This window comes from Clarias gariepinus, chromosome 2, assembly GCF_024256425.1.
Source record: "Clarias gariepinus isolate MV-2021 ecotype Netherlands chromosome 2, CGAR_prim_01v2, whole genome shotgun sequence".
Classification (NCBI taxonomy): Eukaryota; Metazoa; Chordata; class Actinopteri; order Siluriformes; family Clariidae; genus Clarias; species Clarias gariepinus.
The window spans coordinates 40,415,639-40,442,162 of NC_071101.1; the positions used below are offsets into that span (position 1 = coordinate 40,415,639).

At 39.0% G+C, this 26,524-nt stretch overlaps 2 protein-coding genes and 1 long non-coding RNA gene across 4 annotated transcripts in view; all 3 read left to right on the forward strand.

Annotated features, from left to right (window-relative positions):
- The window catches only part of LOC128542078 (uncharacterized), a 28,214-nt gene extending 24,849 nt beyond the window's left edge, over positions 1-3,365 (forward strand). Inside the window, exons 5-6 of one of the 2 annotated variants that reach the window (XM_053512379.1) lie at positions 1,952-2,020; positions 3,206-3,365. In XM_053512379.1, coding sequence (XP_053368354.1) covers positions 1,952-2,020; positions 3,206-3,319 — 183 coding nt within the window. In that variant the 3' untranslated portion in view covers positions 3,320-3,365. The remainder of the gene's footprint in view (positions 1-1,951; positions 2,021-3,205) is intronic. The other variant, XM_053512377.1, reaches the window with a different exon arrangement.
- Positions 3,366-6,325: 2,960 nt separating this feature from the next.
- On the forward strand, positions 6,326-22,528 carry LOC128540999 (junctional adhesion molecule-like). Its single transcript, XM_053511054.1, has 6 exons — positions 6,326-6,407; positions 18,711-19,013; positions 19,853-20,164; positions 20,262-20,309; positions 21,929-22,081; positions 22,485-22,528. Exons 1-6 carry the CDS (start codon positions 6,362-6,364, stop codon positions 22,526-22,528), a joined length of 906 nt encoding a protein of 301 aa, XP_053367029.1. The 5' UTR covers positions 6,326-6,361.
- A 241-nt stretch (positions 22,529-22,769) lies between these two features.
- Positions 22,770-25,400, forward strand: LOC128517911 (uncharacterized). The gene is made up of 3 exons (XR_008357500.1): positions 22,770-22,856; positions 22,987-23,054; positions 25,239-25,400. It is a non-coding gene; the product is annotated as an uncharacterized LOC128517911 (long non-coding RNA).
- The last annotated feature ends 1,124 nt before the right edge of the window (positions 25,401-26,524 follow it).

Genomic DNA, 26,524 nt, shown 5'->3' on the forward strand with positions numbered 1-26,524 from the left:
ATCTGTACAAGGCAAAATAAATTTAAATGCAAATAAAAAGTGGAAATAAATGCAAAATGTCTAGAAGTGTGCAAATCAGCAATGTGTGTGCAAATGTGCTTTGTCTATGATTGTCCAGTCTACAGTGTATTGGGGTGTGTGGACAAATGAATAATATCCATGACTGTCCATTTCTGTGCAGTGTTGCAAAAACGCGGAGATGGTTAGTCATTTCCTCCTCATGTCTGAATGAGCTACTCATCTAAATCAACTCAGTGCATGACTTTATATTGTTATGCATCAAAAAGAAATCTTTAGCACTTCAACAGTGATATCTCATATGTGTGTCTTTAATCATAAAATAAAGAAAGTTTTCTGTACTTTGAATTTATTCTTTCCAAAGACTCATTGTGTTGTGAGTGACAACATACACTCATTGTGTTTTTGTTTTGAGAGAGAGAGAGAGAGACTTCGCTGGTGTTGTGGTAGAATGAGTTGGTGTTAAGGTGTGTGTATGAAGTATTTGGATAGTTATAATATATTATGGGTGTGAGGTTAACTGCTGCACTGAGCTGCACACTGGAAAAGACACCTGTGTAAAGAGTTTAGAAAAAAGTGACAAAAAATACAAAGAAATTATTGTGTGTCATTGTAAACTGGATCAGAAATAAAGAAATCTGCACTTTGTGCTCTCTATCCAAGTCATTTTTATTTTCAGATGTATTTGTAAAATGGTGAGTAACTACATGTGGCTCTGTGGAAATTAAGAGAACAAATAAACACATTATCACAATATTGTGTATCACAAAGGTTAGAAACAAGAGATTAGGGGTTTGAGTCCAGTTTATGATGTTCCCCTACTGACCCTGTTTGTTTAAGTAAACCTCTTAATGACGAGCTGGACAATTCCTTCAACCTCATGACTTGTTTTTGCTCTGACCTTCAGCTGTAAGCTTTATACTGACAGAGCTTTTTTAATCCTCTGAACTTTCTAAACAGAAAATTTATAAATCAAATCAACATAAAATTATATATTTTCATGCTTTATTTATATTATTGTATACAGTACAGTAGAGTCTGAGTTGTTTGCATGTGTGTTTCTGTAGGCTGTGCTGACATCAGGCTTCATGTTAATGGTAAATTTTTTAAATACAAAGTAAAAAAGAATATTCAGTGTGAAAAAAGACACTATATGAATTAAAGTCACATATGTGATCAGAATGTTTACTTCATTTATCATAACTAAAGGCCAAATAATCTCAAGTTATAAATGGTAATAAGTACTGATTATGGGTATCAGATTGGCTTTAATCATGTCTTTATAAATATTTATCTAGGTAATTTTAAGTTATTTTGAAGAGTTTGTGTAGGTGTCATGTAGCTTTATGAAAATATCATTCAATGAATACCTTATTTTTATTTATAAGCTATACATGCCATAAGCATGATTAAATGTAGTTTTTATGTTAAATGTAAATAATCACATCATGTCCAGTATCATGTGTCCTATTAATAACATTGACAAAATCAATTACTAGTTTTAAAAAGTTTTGTATTTTCTGTAGAAAGAAGAGAAACTTCAACACACTGGATTAAATCAGACACAGCACCTACATCAGAACTCAGAGTAAAACAACACAGTCTCCATCTGCAACACCACTGGTACAAGGTAAAGAGCAAACACACAGCTGCCTCCCTCTAGGTGCTACAACTTTTAATATTCTTCAGCTATGTTAATTCAGCTTATTAATATTTTTGTGCATTTAATTACACAGTGTTCAGAATTCTGGTGGTTTTATTGTTGGCGATATCCGGTGTAGTAGCAATTACTTGTTGGAAATGCAGAGGTATACACACACACACACACACACACACACACACACACAATATAAAGAGTAATTAACTGAAAAATTACTCTCTTGATAAAGAAACTAAAATTCTCTAGTTTTTACTAAGAGGTCTTTTCTCTTTGGGAAGAAGATCTGAAGAGGACGTGATTACTGAAGGATGTCCAGACTCTGACAGAATGCAGAAGGATCAGGTTAGTGTACATACAGGTGGCATGGGTTTAAACTCTTCTGTCCTCCAGAGACAGTTTTGATTTCATTTGGTTTGTGATTTCATTGTCTATGTACAGTATATTTTGATACACCACATGTTCTAACCCAACACATGTAATTGTTCATTTCCTGTTGTTTTACTCTCCACCTGTTCCTCATGCTCCATCGACCTTACAGTATGTAAACCTGCTTGTATTTACCACTTCTTGTTGTATTTTTGAGTCCTCAAGTCCTAATCTGTATTATTTAAACCTGATTTTTAAAAATCTTTCCTGATCATTTCCAACGTCAGTCATCTTTTGGATCACTCCCTGGATTTTCACAGTGGAGTTTAAAGTTTCCTCATTATTATTATTATTTTTAATGACTTTGTGTTGCTTGTTGTCACTTCCCCATGGATTAATAAAAAAAAAAAAATTACCCTTGAGGGATTAATTTTAGATTAATATTTTTAAAATAAACAAATAAACACAAATAATTTCATTCTTGCATTTGAATCTAGTTACTTTAGTCCAGAGATAAATCTCCTGCATTTTACTACTCAGAACGTGTTTCAAGTCTGGTCACCTGATAGCAGGTCTAAGTTCATCTGCATTTTTGTTATTAAGTGACATCTTTGAACAACAAGTCAAAAGGTTGAAAAGGAACTATGAGACTACAGTACTAGTCAAAAGTTTAGACACACTCTTTAATTCTGTTCTTCCTTTTTGTCTTTTGTTTTGTTTTTGTTTTGTGAAGCAGAGGTTAGTTTTAATCCTGCTTCCCTGGGAACCTATCTTATGCTGTGTCTATTTGGACCACAGAGACAGTGGTACAGTAGCTTAGTCTTCGGACTTTGGACTTCTGCTCTAAATATTGTAAGTTGTAGCAGTGGAACCTTAGCAAGACCCTTAACCTGCTGTCAGTCTATTAGCATGTAAAACAGGTTTTTCCACGTTGCTTAGCCCTGTTAGTTTATTTTTACATCTCCCCTAGATGGTGGTGAATCCTTTCAAGTGCTTCCTCATTACTTATATGGGAATATTTTCTATAGCCTGTGTCTGTATGGATGAATGTTAATGGCACTTTCTCTCCCTTTGCTCTCCCCAGAATATGTTAAATTATAACAACAGCAAAACCACCATAAATTGCAGTGTGTATAATTTTCCTGTTGTGTCTTTCCACAGACTGTATATGATGTCACTTACTCTACTGTAACCCACATTAACACACCTGGAGCAGCACGGGTCCAGATCAACACTGAGAAGGAAATTGAATATCTCATTAATATAGCAAATTAATCCACAATAAATATTTAGAATAATGCTGAAAACATACAATATTAAATACAACCTGTGAGGAATGAAAATAATATATATATAATATATATCTGTTTTGTGTAAGAAGTTCCTGTTTGTTTATGCTGTGTGACACTTTGCCTGGACTTTTTTTGTTAAGGGGTGTGTGAAAGTCTGCTTGTTTCATGTGGAGTATTACACAATATTCTCTGTGAATGGCACAATGTTGGTTTACTGGTGCCATAAGAAAGAGGAAGTAGTCATTCTCCCAACTGCCCCAATGCTGCCCTGGACTCAATTATGTATCACTCTGACATGCTGAGTGTAATCTGGCATCTTTCATAATAAGTTGCATAATGATTCTCGTAAGGAGAAGCTTTAAAGGATGTTGATGTAAAGGACAAAATGTTGTTTATTTGCATGATGGGAAATAAGTTCCTGTTACACATGCTGTCAGTCCTACTATCCACAGCACTAGTTCTTTTTATACATTCTGACTTGGCTTAAGCTTAAAAATGCTTGCCACTTTTTTAGAGCAGCAGTGAACTTCACCTCATGCTGATGTGCAATCTGCTTTACTGTTAAACTAAGTGCTAAAAATAGGCACTGCTCAGGATGGACTATATCTGACTTCCTTAGAATTCATTTAGGGGGTAATTTAGAAATTAGTTAAGCCCTATAAAACATAAAACTGGGATTATTGATAACTTTTTAATCACTTCACTAAACTAATTTGTACTAGAAATTTGGAAATATCAGGTCAGTATTTTCTACATCTTACTTTTTTATAAAAAAGAAAAGAAGGGAAGAAACCTATGGTTTACATATAGCATTGTGCAGTGTAGAGCAAACACAACTGGGCAAACAAGACACAAACATGAGGAGACACAGATTGATGTGAAACAAAAGTGAGTGAATGAAGAGGGTAGGTTGCATTGTTCTAAGCTTCTCGGCGTGGTTAATGGCGCAGCTGTAATATTTGGCAGTCAAGGCTGGCTGAGCCTGAGGGCATTGATGCTGAGAAGACCACTTACGACTGGTCAGAGTCTGGAGTAATACTGGTCTGGTCCTTTTATACGGCGGTAATGACAGCAGAATGGTGAGGAGAAATGCAATGCCAGACTTGGAGCCCCTCTCCTTCAGAGCACATAGTGGAGCTGGCCTTGGTGCTGGACACATGTTTCTCTTCCATTTCAATACTGAACGTGGAGGCTAATCTAACATAGTAAATCTGCTGGTGAGGATCTGCCTGGTGAAACCCACATAGACACACAGGGGTCAGGAACAACACAGAATTGAACCCAGGACCATAAAGTTCTAATAATGGTCACTGCATCACCATATAGATTTAATTTTTAATGTACTTAAAAACTAAAAAAAAAAAAAGTTTTAATATTGCTAAGTGTTTTCTTTATAAAAAAATTAAGATAGTCCACTAGCTAGAGAAAAAGGCTGCTGCGCTCGAAGTTGGGATGGTGAGCAGTAAACATTCTCCAGGCCAGGTAAGTTAGGGAGTCCTGCCCCCTTTAAATGTGCCAAATACTCTAAGTGTTGAAGGTGCAAGGTTTAAGCGCAGAGTTGTCTGATTTATGTAAGCCCTGGCTCTTATCCCATTGTCACATCGCTTACCAAAACACCCACCACCCCCACCCCCCAGCTTCATGCTCATACCTGATGCAGGATTATATTTTATAGTCTAAATAAAAGTGACTTTCCCATTAGCATCGCTAAGGTGAGGATACATTAGAGCTAAACTCTGTGAATTTGGAGCTGAAGGCCATGGAGAAAGCAGCAAAAGATGTGCGCCAGGTCGGGGAGGACCTCTTACCCTCCGCAACCCATCTTCAAGATCTCGAGGCAAAACCGCTTCGCTCTTCTTCGCGAGATGGTACACGACGTACTCATTATCGGAGACTCCATTATCCGGCACGTCCGTGCTATTTTGGCTAAAGGTAAGGTGTGCACTCGCTGTTTACCTGGTGCTTGTGTTCTTGATGTCCTTGCACAGGTGTTTACGGCCCTGAGGGAGAACATTGGAGCTGTAGTCCTTCATGCTGGCACAAACGACACCAGGCTGAGGCAGACGGAGATAAAAAAAAGGACTTCAGGAGCCTGGATGAGAAGGTCCGTAGCACATCCCACCTTTGTTGATAACTGGAATGTTTTCTGGGAGCATCCTAGGCTCTACCACACTGATGGTCTGCACGCAAGCAGAGCGAGAGTAGCAGTCCTCTCTGACAACATCTCCAGGACACTACGAACCATCTGATTGGAGGTAAGTCATACATTAGATTCCAATCATATTAGTCACATTACAACTCACCATACTGATAGACGCACACATAGATTGCCCTGTAGAAATTGTCTGTTCCCCCCAATAGTGAGAAAAAAGAATAAATTTGTTAAATTTGCTTGAAACAATCTAATAACCAAAAAAACATAAAAAGCCCAAATAAGTAATCGAAATTGACAGTATGTCTAAAGTTTGGACTTCTTAAAATCAAATTCCTTGCGCCTAAAGCATTTATTGTCAGCTCACACAGTGTAAATATGTCATCATTACTTCCTGTAAGTCTAGCGAAACACACTTGCTGGTAAATATACCAATGGACATAACAGATGTCCCAAACGCTAGAATTAATGTGTGCTGAAAAGTAAAACTAATGACTTAGTTTCTGTCCAACTTATTTTATATAACCACTAAAGTCACAAAATCTATTATTACTACAGGAATTTTATCAGAAGAAAAAAAAAATCTTTATGCAGATATTGCCTGAAATGGCACCTAATGCTGACTACAATGATAATGAAGTATGACGAAAGTATGACATGAGAAAACATATGAATCAATCTTAATACTACATCCAAAATGTATATTAGGTAATGGAAAGAGTGATGAAATAGATTCTCAAAAAGAGAAATGATTTTGCAGTTGTTAAGAGAACCAAACTATTTAAAACAGAGGCACTAAAACATTGTGCGTGTGTGTGTGTGTGTGTGTGTATTGGACTTTGAGATACTGGCAAGTGAACAGAAGACTCAGTAATGACTTGCTTGTATCTTGTGTCTGTCGTGTTTCACGTGGCTGCAGGTGAGTGAAGTTATTTTCTATTTTCTATTACAGAAAGGAGAGAGAATATTAACCAGTTCTCACTTCAGCTGCTTTGTGTTTAGTTCATGTGCTTTCTGTCCAGACTGGGTTTACAGTAGGCCGTAGTTCAGCCCTGTTCCTGAACAACCAAACCGAACACTGTTAAATGTTTTTCATTTAGAGTTTTAATAAACAACAACTTTACTTACTACAGTGTTATAATGTTAATAGGACAAACAGAGATGAACACATTCAATGGAAATATTTGTTTATGGCTTTATCTTTTATAAATGTAATGTTACTAAAATGCTACATTTCAGTACCAACATGTACTTCTAGTTAAACTGTCCAAAGACAGCAGTAATCTTTACATACAGGGTAAACATACACGTCATGCCTTGTGTTATAATGTCCTTATTTAGAGCTGTTCAGCCTTGATTATGTGGAGTTTTTCTTCCTAATTAACTTCTGTACTGATGAAGAGAGGTGGGCTAATGAATAAGGAGGATTCTACACTCAGATTATTTTACATCCCTATAATACTTACAGTGTATGTTTTTACACATTTACTGAATCTCTCACAATCTGTTTTATTGAATGTATCTACAACTTATAAAGTGTAATAGAAAAATAATTCTTCTTGTAACTTGTACGTTACTTCTCTATTGTAGTCTTAGCTATAAGTGGATGTGTGTAAATTTCACACCTTCGTCTGATGCCCCTCTGTCAGTCACCACCATCTTAACTTACTTTTTTTTAACAATCAGCAATTTAGCATTTGTCAATACTCAAATTTTCTAAACGTACATCAACAGTCTATTAGGAATGAACTGACATTTATTGCTTTGACACAAAAATAATTGTATAACCTCAACATACAACTTCAACAAAACGTGTATCTATAGCTTGGTGACGTGATATCTCAATAGTGATGTGCAAGTTTACACTTAACAAGAGCTGGCTAAAAGTTCAGTGCACACACATTAAAATGAACTTGATCATGTTTATAATTTACATATTTAAATTCTAGTTCAATGTCACAAAAATGACTGATCCCATAATTATTTCTTTTTTTCTCTTTTTTAAACAAGCAGCAGAAAGCATTTTGACTAGAGCTTGTGTTTGCCCAAACATCTAATAATAATAATAATAATAATAATAATGTAGCCTACCCTCGCAGTTCTCTGGGTTTCAAAATGTTATGACTTTGTAACAATACTAAAAGAAACACACTTTGCATGGGAGGAGAATTGCTGATGGGTCTACTAGATTATTTAATTTGGGATGTGTTCACAATACCTATAACTGCCGAATATGTCTCCGGCTTGAAGCAGAGAGGCCTGGTTAGCCGTTTTTATTTCAATTTATTTTTTATTTTCAATTTCGTTTTTGACGATGGCCTATTTATTTCATAATGCGACTTTTCAGCAAAATGAGTCGTTCTGTCAATCAGCGCCAGTGGGATGGACCTGTGCGCCTATTGGCTGATCCTTTAACATCAATTAGTTTTCCTAAATACCTGCTCCGCGGACCGTCGCTACAGCTAGCAACAACGTGCTAGCCTCTATCTGGAGCACCGGGCATTTTCTCATTGGGCTGCTGGTCGATGTGGCCGGCCCAGTCAGTACGTAAATTTACGCCGCTGACAGAGAGCATGTGTTTTGTAATGGCCACTACTATGTTGTATATCACATTATGAATGTTTGTTGCCCTTTATGAGTTGCTGCACGTGTGCGCGTGAGGAGGAGAGAACAGAGCAGGAGCTCAGCTGTGCTGCTCCCCACCAAAACACTCTATTGTTTTACCCTTTTCTTTACTTTTACTATATGTTTTGTATTACTGTATAATTTTGTGACGCTGAAAAAGGCTGATAAAGTTTTTGTGCTGAACTCTATTGTTGGCTCTGAGCTCTTTTTTCCCCGGCTATCCGGCGCAAAGCAGCACAGTTTGTGTGCATGTGAATGTATTGTAATCCTATTCCATACGTGTTCTGAAACCACGCCCCCATTCACTTTTAATTTACAGAGGGAGCGATATAGATCCTTTCTTGATACAGCAAAAAATGAATAATTACCATGGATAAAAATTGAGAAAAAGAAATAAGCTGAAAATTTACACAACAAGAAGAAAAAGCTTTAAAAGCAGATGCTGTGAAATTCTATAAATTAACAGATTATGCCTTTGGCGTGGGGGGAAATTAAAGTTCCGCAAGCTCTGACAGCTCTAACATTACGGTCAGGGACAGCGAGTCTGGATCCAGCAGCCTTAGGGTCAGTGATGATGTTGACCAACACCTCTCCTCTTTTATACCCGAGCCAAGTGAAAATCAACTAAACAGATGAACTGAAATAAAATCAGAGGCAGCATTTGTGGTGTTTGGATCTACTTTCAGTAGTGTGCTGTGGCAGTGCTTCCTGAGCATGCGCAGATATACTGCTGCACTGTTATGTAAAATGTTAAGTGTGTTTTCTCTCCATGCAAATTGATAGTAAAACGAATGACCCGGCAGTCTCCGCTCCATCTCATTATTTCATATGAAGTTGTTACAGACACAACAGATTGGCGACAAGCTGAACGGACACCAACGCGAGCCCCCACTGCGTGAATAATCATTTTGACCGCATTGGCTAGTCAAAACGGGGAAAGAGAGAAACGAGCAGAACTCGTGCAGCTAACAAGCTAAGTACTATCATCAGCATGGCATGTGTAGGGAAAATAGAGGAATTTGACAGTGCAAATGAAGACTGGGAGTCATGTATTGAAAATGTGGAACTTTACCTTGTCGCAAATGAAATAGTAATGATAGGAAAGTCCCGACTCTTCTCAGCTTAATGGATGCAAAAACCTACAACCTGCTACGTAATTTATTAGCTCCTACAAAGCCCTCTACTCAAGACTTTCAGGTGATTGTGAGCACATTAAAAAAATCAACTCAACCCAAAACCAATAGTAATAGCAGAAAGGTTTCGTTTCCATAATAGATACCAGTCTAAGGATGAAAATATCTTTGACTACATTGCTGAATTACGCATACTGGCTCAGTTTTGTGAAATAGGAACTGGACTGTTGGATGCACTGCGCAGTGTACGGCACACACCGGATGCACAGATTGGTGTGCGGCATGCACAGCCAGAGCACACAGAAGAGGTTGCTGTCAGAGAAGGATCTCACACTGGAAAAAGCATTGTCTATTGCAGTATCAATAGAGACAGCAGACAGAGATGCTGTGGAGCTACAAAAAAAGGCATGGAGACTAGGCTGCATAAAATGACAATGAATGATAAACATAAGTGTTACAGATGCAGCAAAAACCTCTCATGATGCAAATGATTGCTGGTTCAAGGACAAAAGATGCAGAAAGTGTAACAAAGCAGAACATATACAAAGAGTGTGTAAACAAAAATTAGATGGCCAGCAAACACATAAGGAAAAACCATTTATCAGGAAGCCCAAATACAAGGTAAAACGTGTACAGTATGTCGCGAAGAGTGAAAGCAGATCAGTAACTGAGTCTGGCACAAATTATCTGGCCTGTTTAGAGCTACATAGTATCATTAAAGACAAAGACAGAGAGATAATTTGGCTTACCCCAGAAGTGTCTGGTGTTCAGTTAAAGATGGAGCTGGACACAGAATCTGCAGTGTCGGAAATTTCCAGGTCTGACTACAAACAACTGTTCACCTCCTTGCCATTGTTAAAGACCCAGGTATGGCTTAAAACCTACAGTACACAGGTAAAAGAGTGTGTCCTGATGGAAAACTCTGGGTAGAAGTGACATACAAAGAAAGTACACAGCAGTTGGATTTATATGTCCTGAAACATGGTGGACCACCCCTCAGCAAGTGAAAGTTCTTGCCATAATCAAGTAGAACCAATGCTGGAGCTGAATTTAGAGATTGCTTAAGGTAACAAAAAGAACCCTTTATCTCAGATGTCTACGTGATTTTGTCTGGCTAAGTGGAGGAGCATGAATGGCGCAATATCGTGTCCTAATAGAAACAGTTAGGAATGAACTGCTTACAATAGTCCAAGAAAGCTCATCATTGCTTGCTTCGTGGCAGGTGGACGAATCTTAACAACAGATTGTATGCGATCAGCAGATAATGTTATTTGTCCCTAGGTGATTGTGAATCTCACATAGGGGGAATCCAACATCAGCCAGATGTCAGCATGCGCAGTGAATGTTTGCGACATAGGTCCTTAGTTTCAGCTGAGAGGAGGATGTCGCTGGCTTTTAACAGGAGGCGGACTTTTTCAGGCAGGGTCAGGGAAGCCATGGCATCTCTTACAACAGAGGAGAACACAGCTGGAGAGTCTATTAACCCTTGAGGAAAATGAGTCCAGGTTAGTTGTTGGTTTTGGAAGGTGAAAGCAAATATAGACTGTGTCTGCTTACTGACAGGGACACTGAAAAAGGCAGAACACAAATCAACTACTGTTAAATATAAATGATTTGAAGGGTATTGACGTCAAAATGGATGGGACATCTGGAACAATATGACTGGTAGGAATTAAAATATCATTAATTTTGCGCAAATCTTGGGTAAATCTCCATCCTTTCCCCCCTGCCTTTTGAATGGGATTAACAGGTGTATTGTATGCAGATTGTGTAGGAACTAGGACACCTTGTTGTATTAATGACAAAATCACTTTCTCAATACCTGCCTCTTTATCTAGTGAAAGGGGGTATTGTTTACAATACACAGGTGTCAATGTTTTAAGTTTTGCTGTGTATGGTGTAGTGCAAACTGTGCCCACTTTATTAGCATGAGTTGACCACAACCCTAGAGGTACAGAGGACAAGTAGGATGGAATGACATAAGATACATCAGTAGAATCAACCTGTGGGATCACATCAAAGAACATAGTCAAATTAGGTGGGGTCTTTAAAATGGTCTTGTCCTCTGCAAAAAATATACAACAGCCTAATTTAGACAGTATATCTCAGCCTAATAAATTGAATGAAGATGAACATGTGTTTTAACAGGTGTAGGCCCAGTTAGGCCGGTAGTACCTGATGGGGTGGTCTGATGCATTTGGTGAGCCCGCGAAGTACAAGAGACATAACCATTTTCCATATCGTTCTTTTTTTGTCTACAGTCACATGCCCAATGTCCTTCTGCCTTGTAATAATTGCATATTGTCTGTTTGCATTGCCATTCTCAGTGTCCTAGCTTATTACAGCCTTTTCACCTGACATGTTGGCGTTTGGTGGATTGTTGTGAATCATAATCATAAACAGCAGCAAGAGTTTGATTAGAGTTTCCGCTGCAGGTGGCAATAAAGGCACCTGCAGCATCCAGATCGCGCACTATCCGTCCCAGGGGTTGTATGTCAGGTTCATTTCCGGTTCCTGCTAGAGAAATTTCAAGAGTTTTGGCAGAATCAGTGTTCGTATTATTAATAAACGTAGTTTGAAATAGCTGTGTAAAATGTGGAGGAATATTATGCCCAAAGGGAAGTCAACTGTTCAGACCATGCAGTTTTAAACCTATTAAAAAAGGCAGTTGCTGATTCACCTGGTTCCTGTCTGATAGATGCCCCCTGTGAGAGATCACATGAAGATTGATATTTCTTTACAAGAAAAGCTTTAAGTTCAGTGAATACGTTATCAAGATGTTTGTAATCTGCCCATGAATAATAAGCACTCCACGTGTATCCATTAGCATCAACCTCATCATCTATAGGAATATCGTGTTTATGATAAAGAGAGGGCATGTAATACTGTAATGAGGAATCAGTCACCTCTTCTCCTAAAACAGGTGTTAAGATGCAACTGAAATCAGGACCAGTCAACTGTGAATAAAGTGTTGCACTTTTAAGTTGGTCACAAAACAAAGTGAACATCAGAAGGTTTAGGAAGGCTAAAAACAATGCTATGGATGTCAGATAGAGTTGGAGGTGAAATATTCCATTTCTTTTCTCTATGTAACAAAGGGATATGCATAATTAGGTTTTTTTAGATGTAAGACAGGGACTATCAGTGTTCTTTGGCCTTTGTAATGACTTATCTGCCACCCACCTTGAGAGCTACTGTATGTGTCTCCGTGGTTAAGGAATAGCTAGGGGGAGCAGAGACAATAGGTGATTCCACCTTAGTAATGAGAACAAAAAAAGCATGGTTTGGAGTTCGGGGTGAGTTTACACTTACGAATATTATGTTTACCATTTTTAGAGCACTTACCATCCCACTTCGGTCCTTGAGTATATATACATCCAATCATTAGGAGAAAGAGACTGTTTGGAATGAGCATTTCCCATTTTATTAGTAGGTTACAATTAGTGAACAAACCAAGTGTATAGAAGTTAAGTGCACAGTTTAAGCTTTTTTTTTAACTTATGGGTAGAGTAACATTCGAACAAAGTGTATAAGTATACTCAGTATATATAATTGTATACTCAAATTTATAAGTGTTTTATCAAAATGTGCAATAGCACATTTCTGAGAACACTCAGAAATATGAATTTTATTTTAAATTTACGTGCCTCTACACCTTTGGAGATTATTCACACATTTATTAAATACAAATATAGTAAATTAATAAGGCATTCGGCAAAACAATATACTTTCATATATTATATATTATATATATTATATAATGCGGGGCCGAGCTTGCACGCCTCTGTGTCGGGGAGAGAATCAACACAAAATCATGCACACCACATGCGTATAACTGCAACTGCACGCCGCTCCCTGTTCCAAAGAACACTCTAAGGAATATGTTATTATAATCAATTCATTTATTTATTTTCTAACTATGCACCTCTATGCCAGGGCCAGCCTTTACACAAAATGCACACCACAAATGCCTCACTAAATTACAAATATTGTAATTTATAATAATAATATAATTTATAATTTGTAATTGTAATAATATTGTAATATATATTACGTAAACAACAGAAATTATCAAACGTATAACTTTTTAAAACACAATCAAAGGAGCGCGTCTCCTCTAACTGGACGCAGTTTTACTAATGTAGGTACTCGGTGACAACAGCACTGTGTATATTTTAGCTTATTGCTAACACGGGTTCAGTTTCAGTTAAAAACCTAGTTTTATTTATATCTTTCAATGAGCCTCAATCACTATAGTCACTGTGATTTTAATTAATAAATCAACGCGAGTAATGTCAAACACAACGCGAGACAAAAACTAATTACAAGAAAAAAGTTTAATTTTTCCAAATTATACCCTAAATATACACCAATTTACTACATAACTAAATTATAGTTCAAAAACTTTTCTGACCGAGGAAGGAAGTACAATAGCAAAAGTAATGCTTAACTTACCTTTCTGGAAAGAAAATAGTAGACGAGCCCCCAGATTGTTAAGTTTTTAAAGTTGTGTAAAAGAAGCAAGTTGCTTGGCCTGTCCGCTGTGCTTTGGTAAGCTTTTCTGGCACCAGGAGAGACTCAGTCAAACACACACATTGTCTGTCAGAAAGGTCTCTGTTTATTGACAGCAAAAGATGAGGTTTTCATGTTTGACCAAACGCTTGTGCCATTAACATTTGTTACTACAAAGAACAAAAACCATCAAGTCAAGTCAAATTTATTTATAGAGCACAGGTTTAACACAACCGTAGTTGATCCAAAGTGCTTTACAATAAAAAAAACATTGTTAATGTCCTGGTGAGATCCTGAAGACAGGAGAGAAAGACAAAGGGTTGTCTGTCCAGAGACAAATCACGAGATGTTGGCTCGAGTTAGGGGCAGAGGGGGAAGGAGACAGACGGAGATAAAGAGAGAGAGACAGAGAAATAAAGAGAGAATGGAAGGGCGAGCATGGGAGCATTCACACCTTTAAGAACAGATGCAAGAGGAGACAGGAGATAGCAGCATGAAAAGTTACCATGTTAATATCAGATCTATGAGGAAGAGAGCATGATGTCAGCTTGATGATGCTGGGACTTAAACTCATTACAGTAGCGCAATGTGCCCTAACCACTGAGCTCCCACTACCACTGTACATTTCCTCTTCATGTCCGAATGATCTAATCATCTGAATCTTCTCAGTACATGACTTTATATTGTTATTTATTGTAAGAAAATCTTTTGCACTGTCATAAGTCTTTTGTTAAACAAAAAAAAACAAAAACAAATAATTATTAAGAAACCTAACAAACAGAAACTTAAACAAAGAACTCAAACTCTTAACACAGAATTTTTAAATAAACACAGGCATTGAAAGAAACACTGGCTCAAAGCTCAACCAAGGCTATAGAGCTTTACACAGGCTAAGAGTGGGACAAAGACTAAGAGCGGGACAAAACACAGATGGAGCTGTTCCCTTTTAAAGGCTACACTCGATGCTGCGTGAAAACGCTATGGGAACATCTTGTCATGTTGCCGGTTGTGAAGCATGTGTGTATCAAACACTCCAAATTTTTGGCTTTTATAACCTCGGTCAGGTGACGTCATCTGATAGGACGCACCTGCAGGTTATAAATAGGAGTGAACCGGAAACATTCCTCAGATTCTTGTCTTCACCTAGTTGTGAGCGTGTTGTGTCTAACCAGCAAAATAAGTGTTTAACTCACCGATAATGGCAGAGTTTTAAACGAGATGTCCCTCCGTGTGTATCCATATCGGAGGGCGATCTCTACACTTTACTGCTTCAATTAAGTGCTACGCCCGCGCCTCGCATTCCTTGAGAAGCCTCGAGCCGCCGCGCATTCCTGGGGCTTAAAATCGTGCATCCAGCAGAGCAGTGAGAGACGGATTTAAAAACTCCTTTCTTTCGCATTCTCATCTGATCGGGAAATTCCTCTGTCCGCTCTAAAGCGCGCCCTGGTGCTTCTTGTGAATGGGCAAGGATAAACATTCTCTCTTGCTTCCGCGGAGATGGTAATAGCCTCTAAGCACTTAAAAATAAATAAATTAAAATAAATAAATAAAAACATAGACGGCAGGTTCTGTCGGGTGGCCGGGGGGCGGAGCCTCAACAACGCTCTCTCCCCTTTTCTTAGCAATCTCCATATGTGTTAACCCTTTCATGGAGTAAGCTGTATTCATCCCGTGTTTTCCTGCCATCAACTTATTTATTTATTTAAATATAGTTGAGGTAGAAACGCGGAGTTATATGATGACACCCAGATAGAAGAGACGCTTTCAGGCTATTTCTCTTCTGGGACATCATCCTTCCTGAAAAGCTATTACTTCCTTTCAAGCTGTGTAGACTTTTTTATCTTTCCTGGAGGGAAAAGCTTTTCAGGCAGCAGGTCAGGTTGGTGCTCCATTGCACACCATGGTGGTTTTGCACGCCTACCAGGCTGACCTGCTGAAAGACTTGAGTACTGGCGGGGCTCTGCAAGGTAAGGCGTATTGGACTTACGCCGGGCCACAGACTTGTCTCTTCGTGCAACAAAGCAGACGGCTCGTGCTATCGGCCGTTTTATGGCTGCTATGGTCTCCGCGGAGAGGCACTTGTGGTTGAATCTCAGGGGCATCAAGGAGAAGGATCGTGTATTTCTCCTCGATGCCCCATCTCGCCTCCCGGACTACTTGGCGATTCCTTCCCCGCCTTGCTCAAGAGTCTTGACTGTTGGCCACCCAGTCTCGACCGGGTCTGACTGTTGCGAGGCGTGAAACACACAAGGAGAGTGTTTTTGAGCTGGGCACCCCCTCGCAAGATTGGAGTGCGTCATGCAATCCGCCTCAAAAGAGGTCAGACTGGCATATTGTCTTAACAAAGAAGCCCTGAGGTTCATGTGCCCAGGACCGTGGGGGGTGGCCCCGCAATGGGGAGAGGCACGGAGAATTCCTTTTAAAGAATGAATCGTTCTCCCTGGCACCCCCAGGAGGTTGGTGTTCTTGCTCCGCCACCACTTGTGTTTCGGGCAACTCCAGTTTCCAATAAAATGTTAGTTCTTCGGGTTTTTCCTGCCATGTTTCAGGATGCCGAACATCTAACATCCCCCCCGTTTAACCAAGCCGCTGAGCTTTGCCCCTTTCAGAGAAACTGGCAGCGTGGAAGCTACTGCCAAGTATATCTCCTTGGGTACTAAGCACTGTACAGAGAAACTACAGGATTCAGTTCTCACATCACCCTCCACATTTCAATGGCGTGGTCTCCACTTCCATGAAACCGGAAAGTGCGCAAGAGGGAACGGGGGGCTGCGTCCAATTTTTTAGATTTTGCGGGCCTACCGCTATCTAAAAATTAATCAATAGAAATATTGCCACAACACAGGAGGTTCCTGAGGTTCGCTTTCGGGGGCAAAGCTTACCAATATCGGGTCCTTCCATTTGTTCTAGCTTTTTCACCCGCACATACACAAAATACATGGATGTAGTTACCATCACTTTCAGAGATCTTAGCTCTTGTGGCAGCTGTATCCACGGTGACACCTTTGGGCCTTCTGCACATGAGAGCATTTCAGTTGTGGCTAAGAACCAGGGGATTTTACTTTAAAGGCCAATCCCCAATAATGGCTATGCGCCAGGTGCTTTGTACCCTTCCCATGTGGTTCAGAACCCAGTTTCTGACTCTGGGTCCCACTCTAAGTTCGTCTTGTCGTCGCAGATGCTAACGACAGACGCTTCCCTCATGGGCTGGGGTGCGGTCTTAGATGACCGTCCAGCCCAAGGAAGCTAGAGAGGCCATCTTTTTGCGCGGCACATCAATTGCCTCAAAATCATAGCTCTATTTCAGGCCCTAAAGCACTTCCTCCAGCAGTTGAGACTACCATGTCCTAGTGCGGGTGGACAACACTATGGCAGTCTCATATATTAATTGCCAGGGCGGACTGTGCTCGCGCCGCTAAATAGCTAGCGCACCAGGTTCCTGTCCCTCAGAGCAATTTACATTCTGGGAAAATTTCATGTAGCGGAGGTGGACCTCTTTGCCTCGCAACATCAGCAAATGTCCCCTTTACAGGACCAACTAAGTCAAGCTGGTCTTCCAGCCAGCGTAATTAAGACTACTCTAAGTGCTAGGGCTGCCTCCCCTCAAATAGGATGTATTTGAAAGTTGGTGCATGACGAAGTAGGTAGACCCAGTCCACTGCCGAATTGTTTCAGTGCTGGAGTTTCTGCGGGAAAAATTTCTGGCTTGTGCTCCCTTGTTGAACTAGAGTCAGCTCTAGTTCAATTTGTCCTCTGGCTTGTGCTCCCTTGTTGAACTAGAGTCAGCGCCTCAGGTTTCTGACCCTTAAGTTTTTTTTTCTAAATGGTTTTACCTTTCTAGGAGGATCGGAGATCCCTATTGTTTTTGAAGCCTTCTGTCCTCCGCCTTTACAGCTTTGGAGCAGGAGAGACTTCACTTACTGTGTCCAGTACGTGCTCTTCAGATTTACGTCCACCGCATCAGCCAGTGGCGTAAGTCAGAGCAGCTTTTACATGTTTTGAAGCCGCAAGCTGCGTGAGAGATGCTATTGCCCTCTCCTATGAGGCGCGTGGGCTCACTTCGCCTCTAGGAATCAGGGTTCATTCAGGGGAATCGCCTCATCAATTGCACTAGCAAGAGGTATTCCCTTGCAGCAAGTGTGTAACGCGGAGGGTTGGTCCTCTCCGCACACATTTGCCAATATGCATCCTATTGTTTTGAAGCCTTCTGTCCTTCTGAACCTACATGGGGAACAAACACACAACAGGCTAAGGAACACATGAGGCTAATCCATACTAGCGGCTAAACCTACTAGCGACTAAAGCCACAAGCGGTCAATCCTACTAGAGGCTGAACCTACTGAAGGCTAAAGCCTACTAGCAGCTTAGCACTCAAGTGGCTGACCATACAAAGAGATAAACATGCAAGAAGCTAAGCAAGAGGCATACGAACACTGAAGACACACAGAACAGTACTTATACCTGACAAGAGACAAACTCACCACACATACCTAAACCATACCTCATACCTCAGTTTCCAAGAACTAGCAGCTATTTATAGAAGGTTTAATGAGCTACCTCGGTTCAGGTGAGCTCCATCATCACCTGACCGTGGTGCCTTCTGGGAAACTGAGTCTACAAACAAAAAACTACACAAACAGGACTCCGGGCACACAGTGCCCTCTAAAGGTGAACCCTCACATGCACTTGTCACTATCTATCTGTCTTGATTTTTAGATGTAGTAGTAACATGGTGTCTAACCACAGCTGTCTCACTATAAGTGGCTCCCTGGGAAAAATACACACATCACCAGATCATTTCAACACACACATCATTTCAAACTGGACTAAAAAACAAGAGATTGGAATTTAATGTAAGGAAGTTTAATAAATTTAATACATTTTCATTTTAAAATGTTGTAATTATGTTCTATTCACTAGATTCTGGGTGTTTTGTATCTTTGTTCCTGTAGGCTGCGCTCTCTCTGGTAATAAACACACAGAAATCACACGACACAGAGGTGATTCAGTGCTGTTACCCTGCTCCTGCTCTCACCTGAACACCAAACCTCAGAAACTCACCTGGGAGACTGGAAGAACAGGACGTCTGACAGAAATGTTAAATGATGAGCACTACCGTGGCAGACTTCAGCTGTTTAATAACATTTCTTCTGCTAATCTGTCTCTGTTCATATCTGACCTGAAAGTAGAGGATCAGGGAAACTACAGGTGCAGCACTGAGAAGGAACACAGAGACTTCATGCTTTATGTTGATGGTAAAGTATTTAAATACATAACATGATATTTAATGTGAATGAATCCTCAAATTTAGTTAATTCAAGTCACATTTATTACAAACATGTCTACTCCATTTACAATAACTAAAGGGGGTAGAATCTTTGTCATATTGTGAATGTCAGTATCAAGTTATAAATAGCAATAAATTCTGATTATGTGTATCAGACTGACTTGAAACTTTGGATTATTATCATATTTGAAATATTTTAAATCAATATCTTTTGTAACTTTGTAGTGTTTATAGAGCTATTGTGTACCTGTATAATCCCTTTATGACACCTGACATAATCCTACATAAACATTAATAAAGCCTTCAGTAGGTGTCACAGTCACCATGTTTTCTTCATTTTAATTTAATACCTGATACATCAAAATTATACATTATTGTGACACGCAACTTTAAACCAAGTTTACAGTCAAAGAAAAATCAACATAACACACTTTATATAATGATCTAAAGTAAGTGAACCTGGAAATTGTCATAACATCATTTAATGTCTACAGAAATCTGTCACTAGACTCGGTGTTATATCAACTTAACATTAACATTGATAAACACTGTCTGTACATCAGAGTGTAACTTTTATTTATACTCTATACATGCCATGAACATGAATGTTAATAAATATGTAAATGTTTTTACCTAAGATCTATATCTAAATTAAAATTGTTATTTCCAAATATAAGAGCATTAACAGATAAATACCATCCTTTAAAAATCTCTTCTGGTTTGCAGCAGAAAATGTTGTGATTTACAAGCAGGGAATATTAATAATCACAGTACTTCTATTATTAACTGTAAATGTTATGTTTACAGGCTGTGAGCTGGTGAAGAAGACAGAGGTAGAGCGTGTGACTGTGTTCACAGGAGAGTCTGTAGTTCTGCCCTGCGTCTGCACTGACATACAGGACAAACCACAGGATCTAAAATGGGAGTTTATTAGAAACAGTCACTTTCAGGAAATTTACCCTAAACAGACTGGACATCACGGAAACAGAGTCAAACTGGTCAGTAACAACTCTCCAGGAAACCTCTCTCTACTCATATCAGACCTGACTGAAGAGGACCAGGGAGAATACACATGTTCTGTACAGAATCATTTAAGAAATATCAGACTATCTGTTAAAGGTACACTTGTTTATTAATGACTGTGAGCATGCTTTACTTCAGCATTTTGTGCTGTCTTACCAAATTGATATATAAAGTTCTTAGTTTTTCTTTTCAGTAGGAAGAAGACAAATTTCAACACACTCTCCAACAACACTGGAACGAGGTAAAGAGTTGATTTTATTAATTCAATTTAATTTTATTTGTATAGCGCTTTTAGCATAGCGCAAAGCAGCTTTACACAATCAAAATGACACCTTACAGCTCATATAAGCCAAGATATATATATTTTTTTTACTCAGGCTTACGTGTGAATTGCAGCTTTCTTTTTTATTTTAATGTGTGATGGATGTATTTATGTTGTAAATTTTATAATGTGATTTTTATATTGTTACTATTTCATTGGATGTTTTGCTGTAAGGTGTCCTTGGGTGTTTAGAAAGGAGCCTTTAAATTAAATGCATTATTATTATTATTATTATTATTATTATTATTAGGGAAGTTAAGTTGTTTAATTAATCTTTATGGTAATTTTATATCTGATATAAAGAATGTATACGATAATGAAACACTGCATATTAAAACTTTTTTTAGAGAATTTGTCATGTTTAAAACACGTTACAAAAATGTTGCCTTTGTACATTTCTCCACGATTTTACCCTTCCTTGTCACACTACACCGCCTAGGCAAAAAATACTTAAGAGCCCTTCATTTTGCAATTACTGCAGTGATTAATATGTTTAATCTCAGAACAACTCTTTTAATCCCAACTGATGCAGTGAAAAGCTTCCCATTTCATAAACAGTCATGTTGGAAGACACATCCTGTGGTCATATTACTGTGTTATATCTCCATTCCACTGAGCCATATTTGCTACTAATTCTACACCGGAGGATTTGGAGCATGTTAACAAATTTCTGCTGCCCCCTCCCAGCATTAATGTCTCAATTTATACCAATGCCTTGGTATAAATTCAGCCCTATTATTGAGTTATCAATTTTTAACTGAATTTATGGAGTCATTATAATTTTTTCTTGCCTCCTGACCTGTTCGGCAGCATTTGGCAGCCAAAAATAGTACTTCCTCATAGTGAATGGAAGTAATGATGAAAAAATATAATCCACATAAAAATATGCTGATTAATGTTAAAATCCGATGCACAATAGAAATGTTTTAATCGAAAATGTTTTTGGTTTAATCATTTCTGATGAAAAATATACCATATAGTTTTTATTTCTAAAATGTACTTGAATAGCTGCCAACTTGGAGTGAGATTTTCAATAAGAGCATTGTTTTCTTTGTGTACAGTCATGTGACGCCTCCACTGCACATACTTACCCTGAATGGCTCAGGTTCTGTGTATTTTAGGAGGACAGCAAAAATTACCATATCTGCATTGAGTTTTATACTCAACACTGTACATCACTATTTATATTAATGACAACACTCAGGGGCTAACACATTAAGAGAGAATCCTACAAAACACACAAAATAGTATGTGTAATGTTTGACGGCTCCTGCATACACTCGTAGTGCCGAAGCTCAGAATCAAGTCACAAAATAAAAACAGAAATAAACAGATAAAAAATTTATACACACATTAAACTGTGCAGTCAAAGATAAAGTGACATGAGGGATAAAAACTATTAAAGAAGGAAATGCAATAATAATATTCTATTAAATTAATAATTTTTAAGTTTAAATTTTTCATTAATGACGATGAACACGCTTAAATTTTCAATGTGACATATTACTAGCAGTTTTAATAAGTTTTGTCTTCTGTAGGAAGAGGAGAAACTTCAACACACTCAAGGAAAACAGGTACAACACCTCCATCAGAACAGCCTCAGAGTAAAACAACACACTCTCCATCTGCATCATCATCATCATCATCAACAACACTGAAACAAGATACACAGCAAACACTCTTCCTGCCAGGTGCCAAAACTTTAAAAATTTACAGTTTGGTTTATATCCAGCTCTCATTCCTAAGAACACTTTTTAAAAAACTCTTTCTAAACTCTTTATAAACCCTGTTTTCTTAATCAAAATCAGCACAACAGTCTTGCATTCAAAATGGTACTAAGTGTAACAATACAATTCATAATTTCTAAAATATAACAGTCAGGGTGTGTCTCCCAACAAGATCACTTTGTCACTTACAACAGAATGATCTAAACATACTAAACATATCATGTCCTCACTACATGTTCTCAATGTAATAAAGTGTTTGAAGAGAATGAATCAATAATGAGGTAATGTTTCTTTTCTATCTATGGGAGGGTCCAAGTTTGGATAAAAATGAGTCAAACCAAAGTTGTCCCCTTGCCCTTGTGTACAGATAATGAAGGTAAAGACAAAGCACCAGAGAAGGATTGTAGCTAAAAGGGCATCAGCACTGGCTGGTCTATTTTTATTTGTTCCTTTTTATTTTGAGATTGAAGTGATTAAAATGTTTCAAGAAGAAAAGATTAATTGCATTTTGTGTCAAGGTAATGGCAATAAGTTTAGTCTACATAAAATGCTGTTGTGTTAACAAAATAAAGATTATGTAAGTATTGAAAAATGCCTGTTATTAATTACAAAAAAGATCATCAGCAAAAAGTAAACTCATTTCTATTCTATGTGTTTTATTACACAGTTTTCATCATTCTGGGAGTTTTGCTGTTGGTCATATCTGGTGTAGTGACATTTATTTTTTGGAGATGCAGAGGTACACGCGCACATACTGCGCGCACACACACACACACACACACACACACACACTCAATAAATTGTTCCATCATTAAATTGATTACATATTGTAGTTAGCAGGTGTGAGTTTTAAGGTCTTTTGTCTTTAGGAGGAAGATGTGGAGAGAATGTGATTACTGAAGAACATCAGGACTGTGAGAAAAAGCAAAACGATCAGGTTAGTGAACATGAAGGCCTGAACCCAGCTGTGTTTTAATCGGCAGGCAGCATCTGTTTTGATCTAAATGATTGGAATTAACACAACAGCATTTTATGCAGACTAAACTGTGAATTATTGCCATTACTTTAACACAAAATGCATTCAATCTTTTCTTTTTGATACATCTCGATCACATTGATGGGTTCAACCCTAAGTGCATCATAAAGCACGGACACGAGGCGAGGTCTTACTGGAATTTATTTAGGACAAATCGTAAAGGAAGGGTTAAAGGAGGGAGGATGGAAAGAAAGGGAAGGAAAGATTGTGCATGTGCAGGTCCGGGGGCAGTGCCATGCTGGCATGCGGGCTCAGAGCTGGCGATAAGTGGTGGTGAGCAGAGTGGTGGAACAAAGAACGCGGAGGCAGCGCTCCTGCACACTCCCTCGTGACGGTGCTTCTCCCACTGTCGATGGCTGGCCTGGCCCCTCCCAGCTCTCTGTGGGTGCAGCCTCAGGCTGGAGTCCTTGCTGACGTCCGTCGGCTGGGCGGCTTTTCCGGCTGGGATCGGGGGCCTTAACGCAGACCTCCTTGTGGCCTTTTCCTCTTCGGCAGTTGCGCTGTGAAGGTGGGTTCTGTGCGGGAGTGAAGGTTCCGCGGGAGCTCGCGTAGTTCTTTCCTGCGCTGTCCTGAGTGCAGAGATCAAAGGACGGAATTCCAGTGTCCCGGTTCCCTGGGGCACGTCACATCGCCCCACTCGCATGCCACTCTTCCCTATGATAACTGCATCATGTACTTCCCAGACCTGGGACTAAACTCCATGCCTTGCTTTTAAAATGCAGAGCAAGCCTGAGATCCTAATAATAATTATCGCCAGCCGGCCCGGATAGGTGGCTCTGTCCTTTTGCATACCTGCGGAAAGGGGTGCCACTAATCTAGGGAGCCTACGGAGTAAGCGAGAAGCAATAGTAGATATGGGCGCACGCCCATCACAGGCGCACGGCGTGACATTGCCCCTACCTCAGCTCTGAGCTCACCATTGCCGCTGACACTGCTGAGTAAGACCCCAGCCTCGTTCGAGACTCAAGGTCTGTGCCAGGTGCCCTCGTACTTGCACCAGTATAACGGGTTCGACCCTAAGTGCACGGACACAAGGCGGGGTCTTACGGAAAAAAGAGTAATTTATTTAGGAGAAATTTGGAAGGAAAGGGTTAAAGGAGGGAGGATGAAAAGCAAGGGAAGAAAAGCAATGTGCACGTGCAGATCCGATGGCAGTGCCTAGCTGGCATGCGGGCACATAGCTGGCGAAAGGTGGCGGTGGGCGGAGTGGCAGAACGAAGCACGTGGAGGCAGCAGTTCTGCACGCTTCCTCAACGGTTCTTCTCCCGTGGATTTCCCGGCTGGGATCGGGGGCCTTTACGCAAATCTCCTCGCGGCCTTTTCCTCTTTGGCTCAGTCCCTTTGCATACCTATCTAGGGAGCTTACGGAGTGGATGATAGATTTGGGCGCACACCCAGCACAGGCGTACACCATGACAATAATAAATTATTTAAACCAAGTATTAAATGAGCATCACAGTTCATGTTCGCCATGCATGTGAAAAAACTCTTTAAATGTCCCATCCATCCCTGGCAGTCTTTAGCAGATATTTCCAGCATACATTACATCCGTTAAGGTACCTAGTCATGTGGAAAATAATTGAATACCTTCCACCTCCCTGAGAAAAAGAATTCCTCTATGGGGTTAAGCAGTAAGTTGACACACTGTTCCATATAATTACAAATGTTGGCACATGCAAGTGAGTCTTTACTCAGTTTACAGTACTACTGTAAAATGCAATTCAGTCACCTGCCCTTGCATAATGTCAAATAATTCCAGCTGTTTTGTTAGAATATTTACACAATAGATGCCACTGTTAATTGTGATAGATTTGGCTGCAAACGCAATGCATCATTTTCACAGAGCGACCATGATTTATCACAAACAATTATAATAGCTCTAATCTCATGAGAGACAAATGTTTGTAGTCACCTTCTTTGAGGTCTTCCCCACCCCCCTTACACACACCTTATCCTCTTCCTCTCCTGGCCACTCCAGCACCCATCCTCTGTCTTTGGAAGAGTCTATGTGTGGAAAAAAATGTAATTAATCCAAAATCTGATATGATTGTTGTGTGCATAATGTCCCTGTTTGTCTATCTACAGACTGTACCGGATGTCATGTACTCTACTGTAAATCACATTAACACAGCCGGAGCAGCACGGGTCCAGATCAATGCTGGAGAGGAAACTGAATATGCCACGATTATAACAAACTAATACACAGTAAATATATAGAATAATTAAAACATACAGTATATTAAATACATGCCATGGTGAGCACATGATTTACAATATTTTCTTTGTTAATTATACTCGTTTTTTAAATCATATGTATGTCTTTTAATCATATTTTATGTGCTTATAGATTGTTGCAAATTATATTGGGGTGTCATTTTATATCTTTTGTGTTAAATTATTATATCAGTATTAAAAAAACAATGTTATAAATGGCTTTTGTCATCACCCTGTTTTGTGTAAGATAATTATAGAAGTTCCTGTTTGTGTCATGGGAAAGTCTGCCTGGACTGAATGGGTTTTCTGAGAATAGTCTTGTGAAATTATTCTAATTCTCCTTATAGTTTGTTAAGGGACATCACAGCATGCTTGTTAAGGGTGGAGTATTACATGGTATGTATATGAAGCAATATTTGTTAGCTGGTGATGTGAGAAAGAGGATGTAGTCATTCACGCATCAGTTCTCACGACGCCCTGGACACAATGATGTGGTCACTCTGACATGCTGAGTGGTTCATAATTGCTAAAAGTACCATGTTAATGTTAGTTATGCATGTAGATGTGGTTTTGTCAGAGTGAGTGTTGCAACAAAGTCAGAAAGAGATGTATGATTGTACTGTAATTTGGCTTCTTGCTTAACCATAAAAAAGTATCCCTAAAGATTATTTTATAAAGAAAATCTAAGTAAACTTTGATTATATTTCAAATGCATTCTTTATATAGAAATTATTTAAGTAGTACTAGTTTATTCATATTAATATACTAACAGGCTTTAGTTTATAAAAATATATTGTGAAATATAGTTTAGTTAGTTTAGCCATATTTATGTACTTCGTGCAAAACAGTGTAAGTGAAGACAGCACCCTGCGGGGTGAATGGCAGGGGAATGGCTTTCAGGCAGAGACACACGCGGACGAAAGAAGTTTTAGGAACACTGAGTCACACAAAGCTTATAAATGATACGTTTGGACAAAAAAAATTTTTTTTAAACACTGCATGCAGTATGTAACTGTTCAATTAATAAACATGTTGTATGCTGTCTCCACAGATTACTGAATTTTTTTAATAACAACAAAGATGCAGCTTTGAAACAGTGACACAGCCAACAATTTTGATAATAACAAACTCTTAAAGCACCACAGATAATGTGCAGA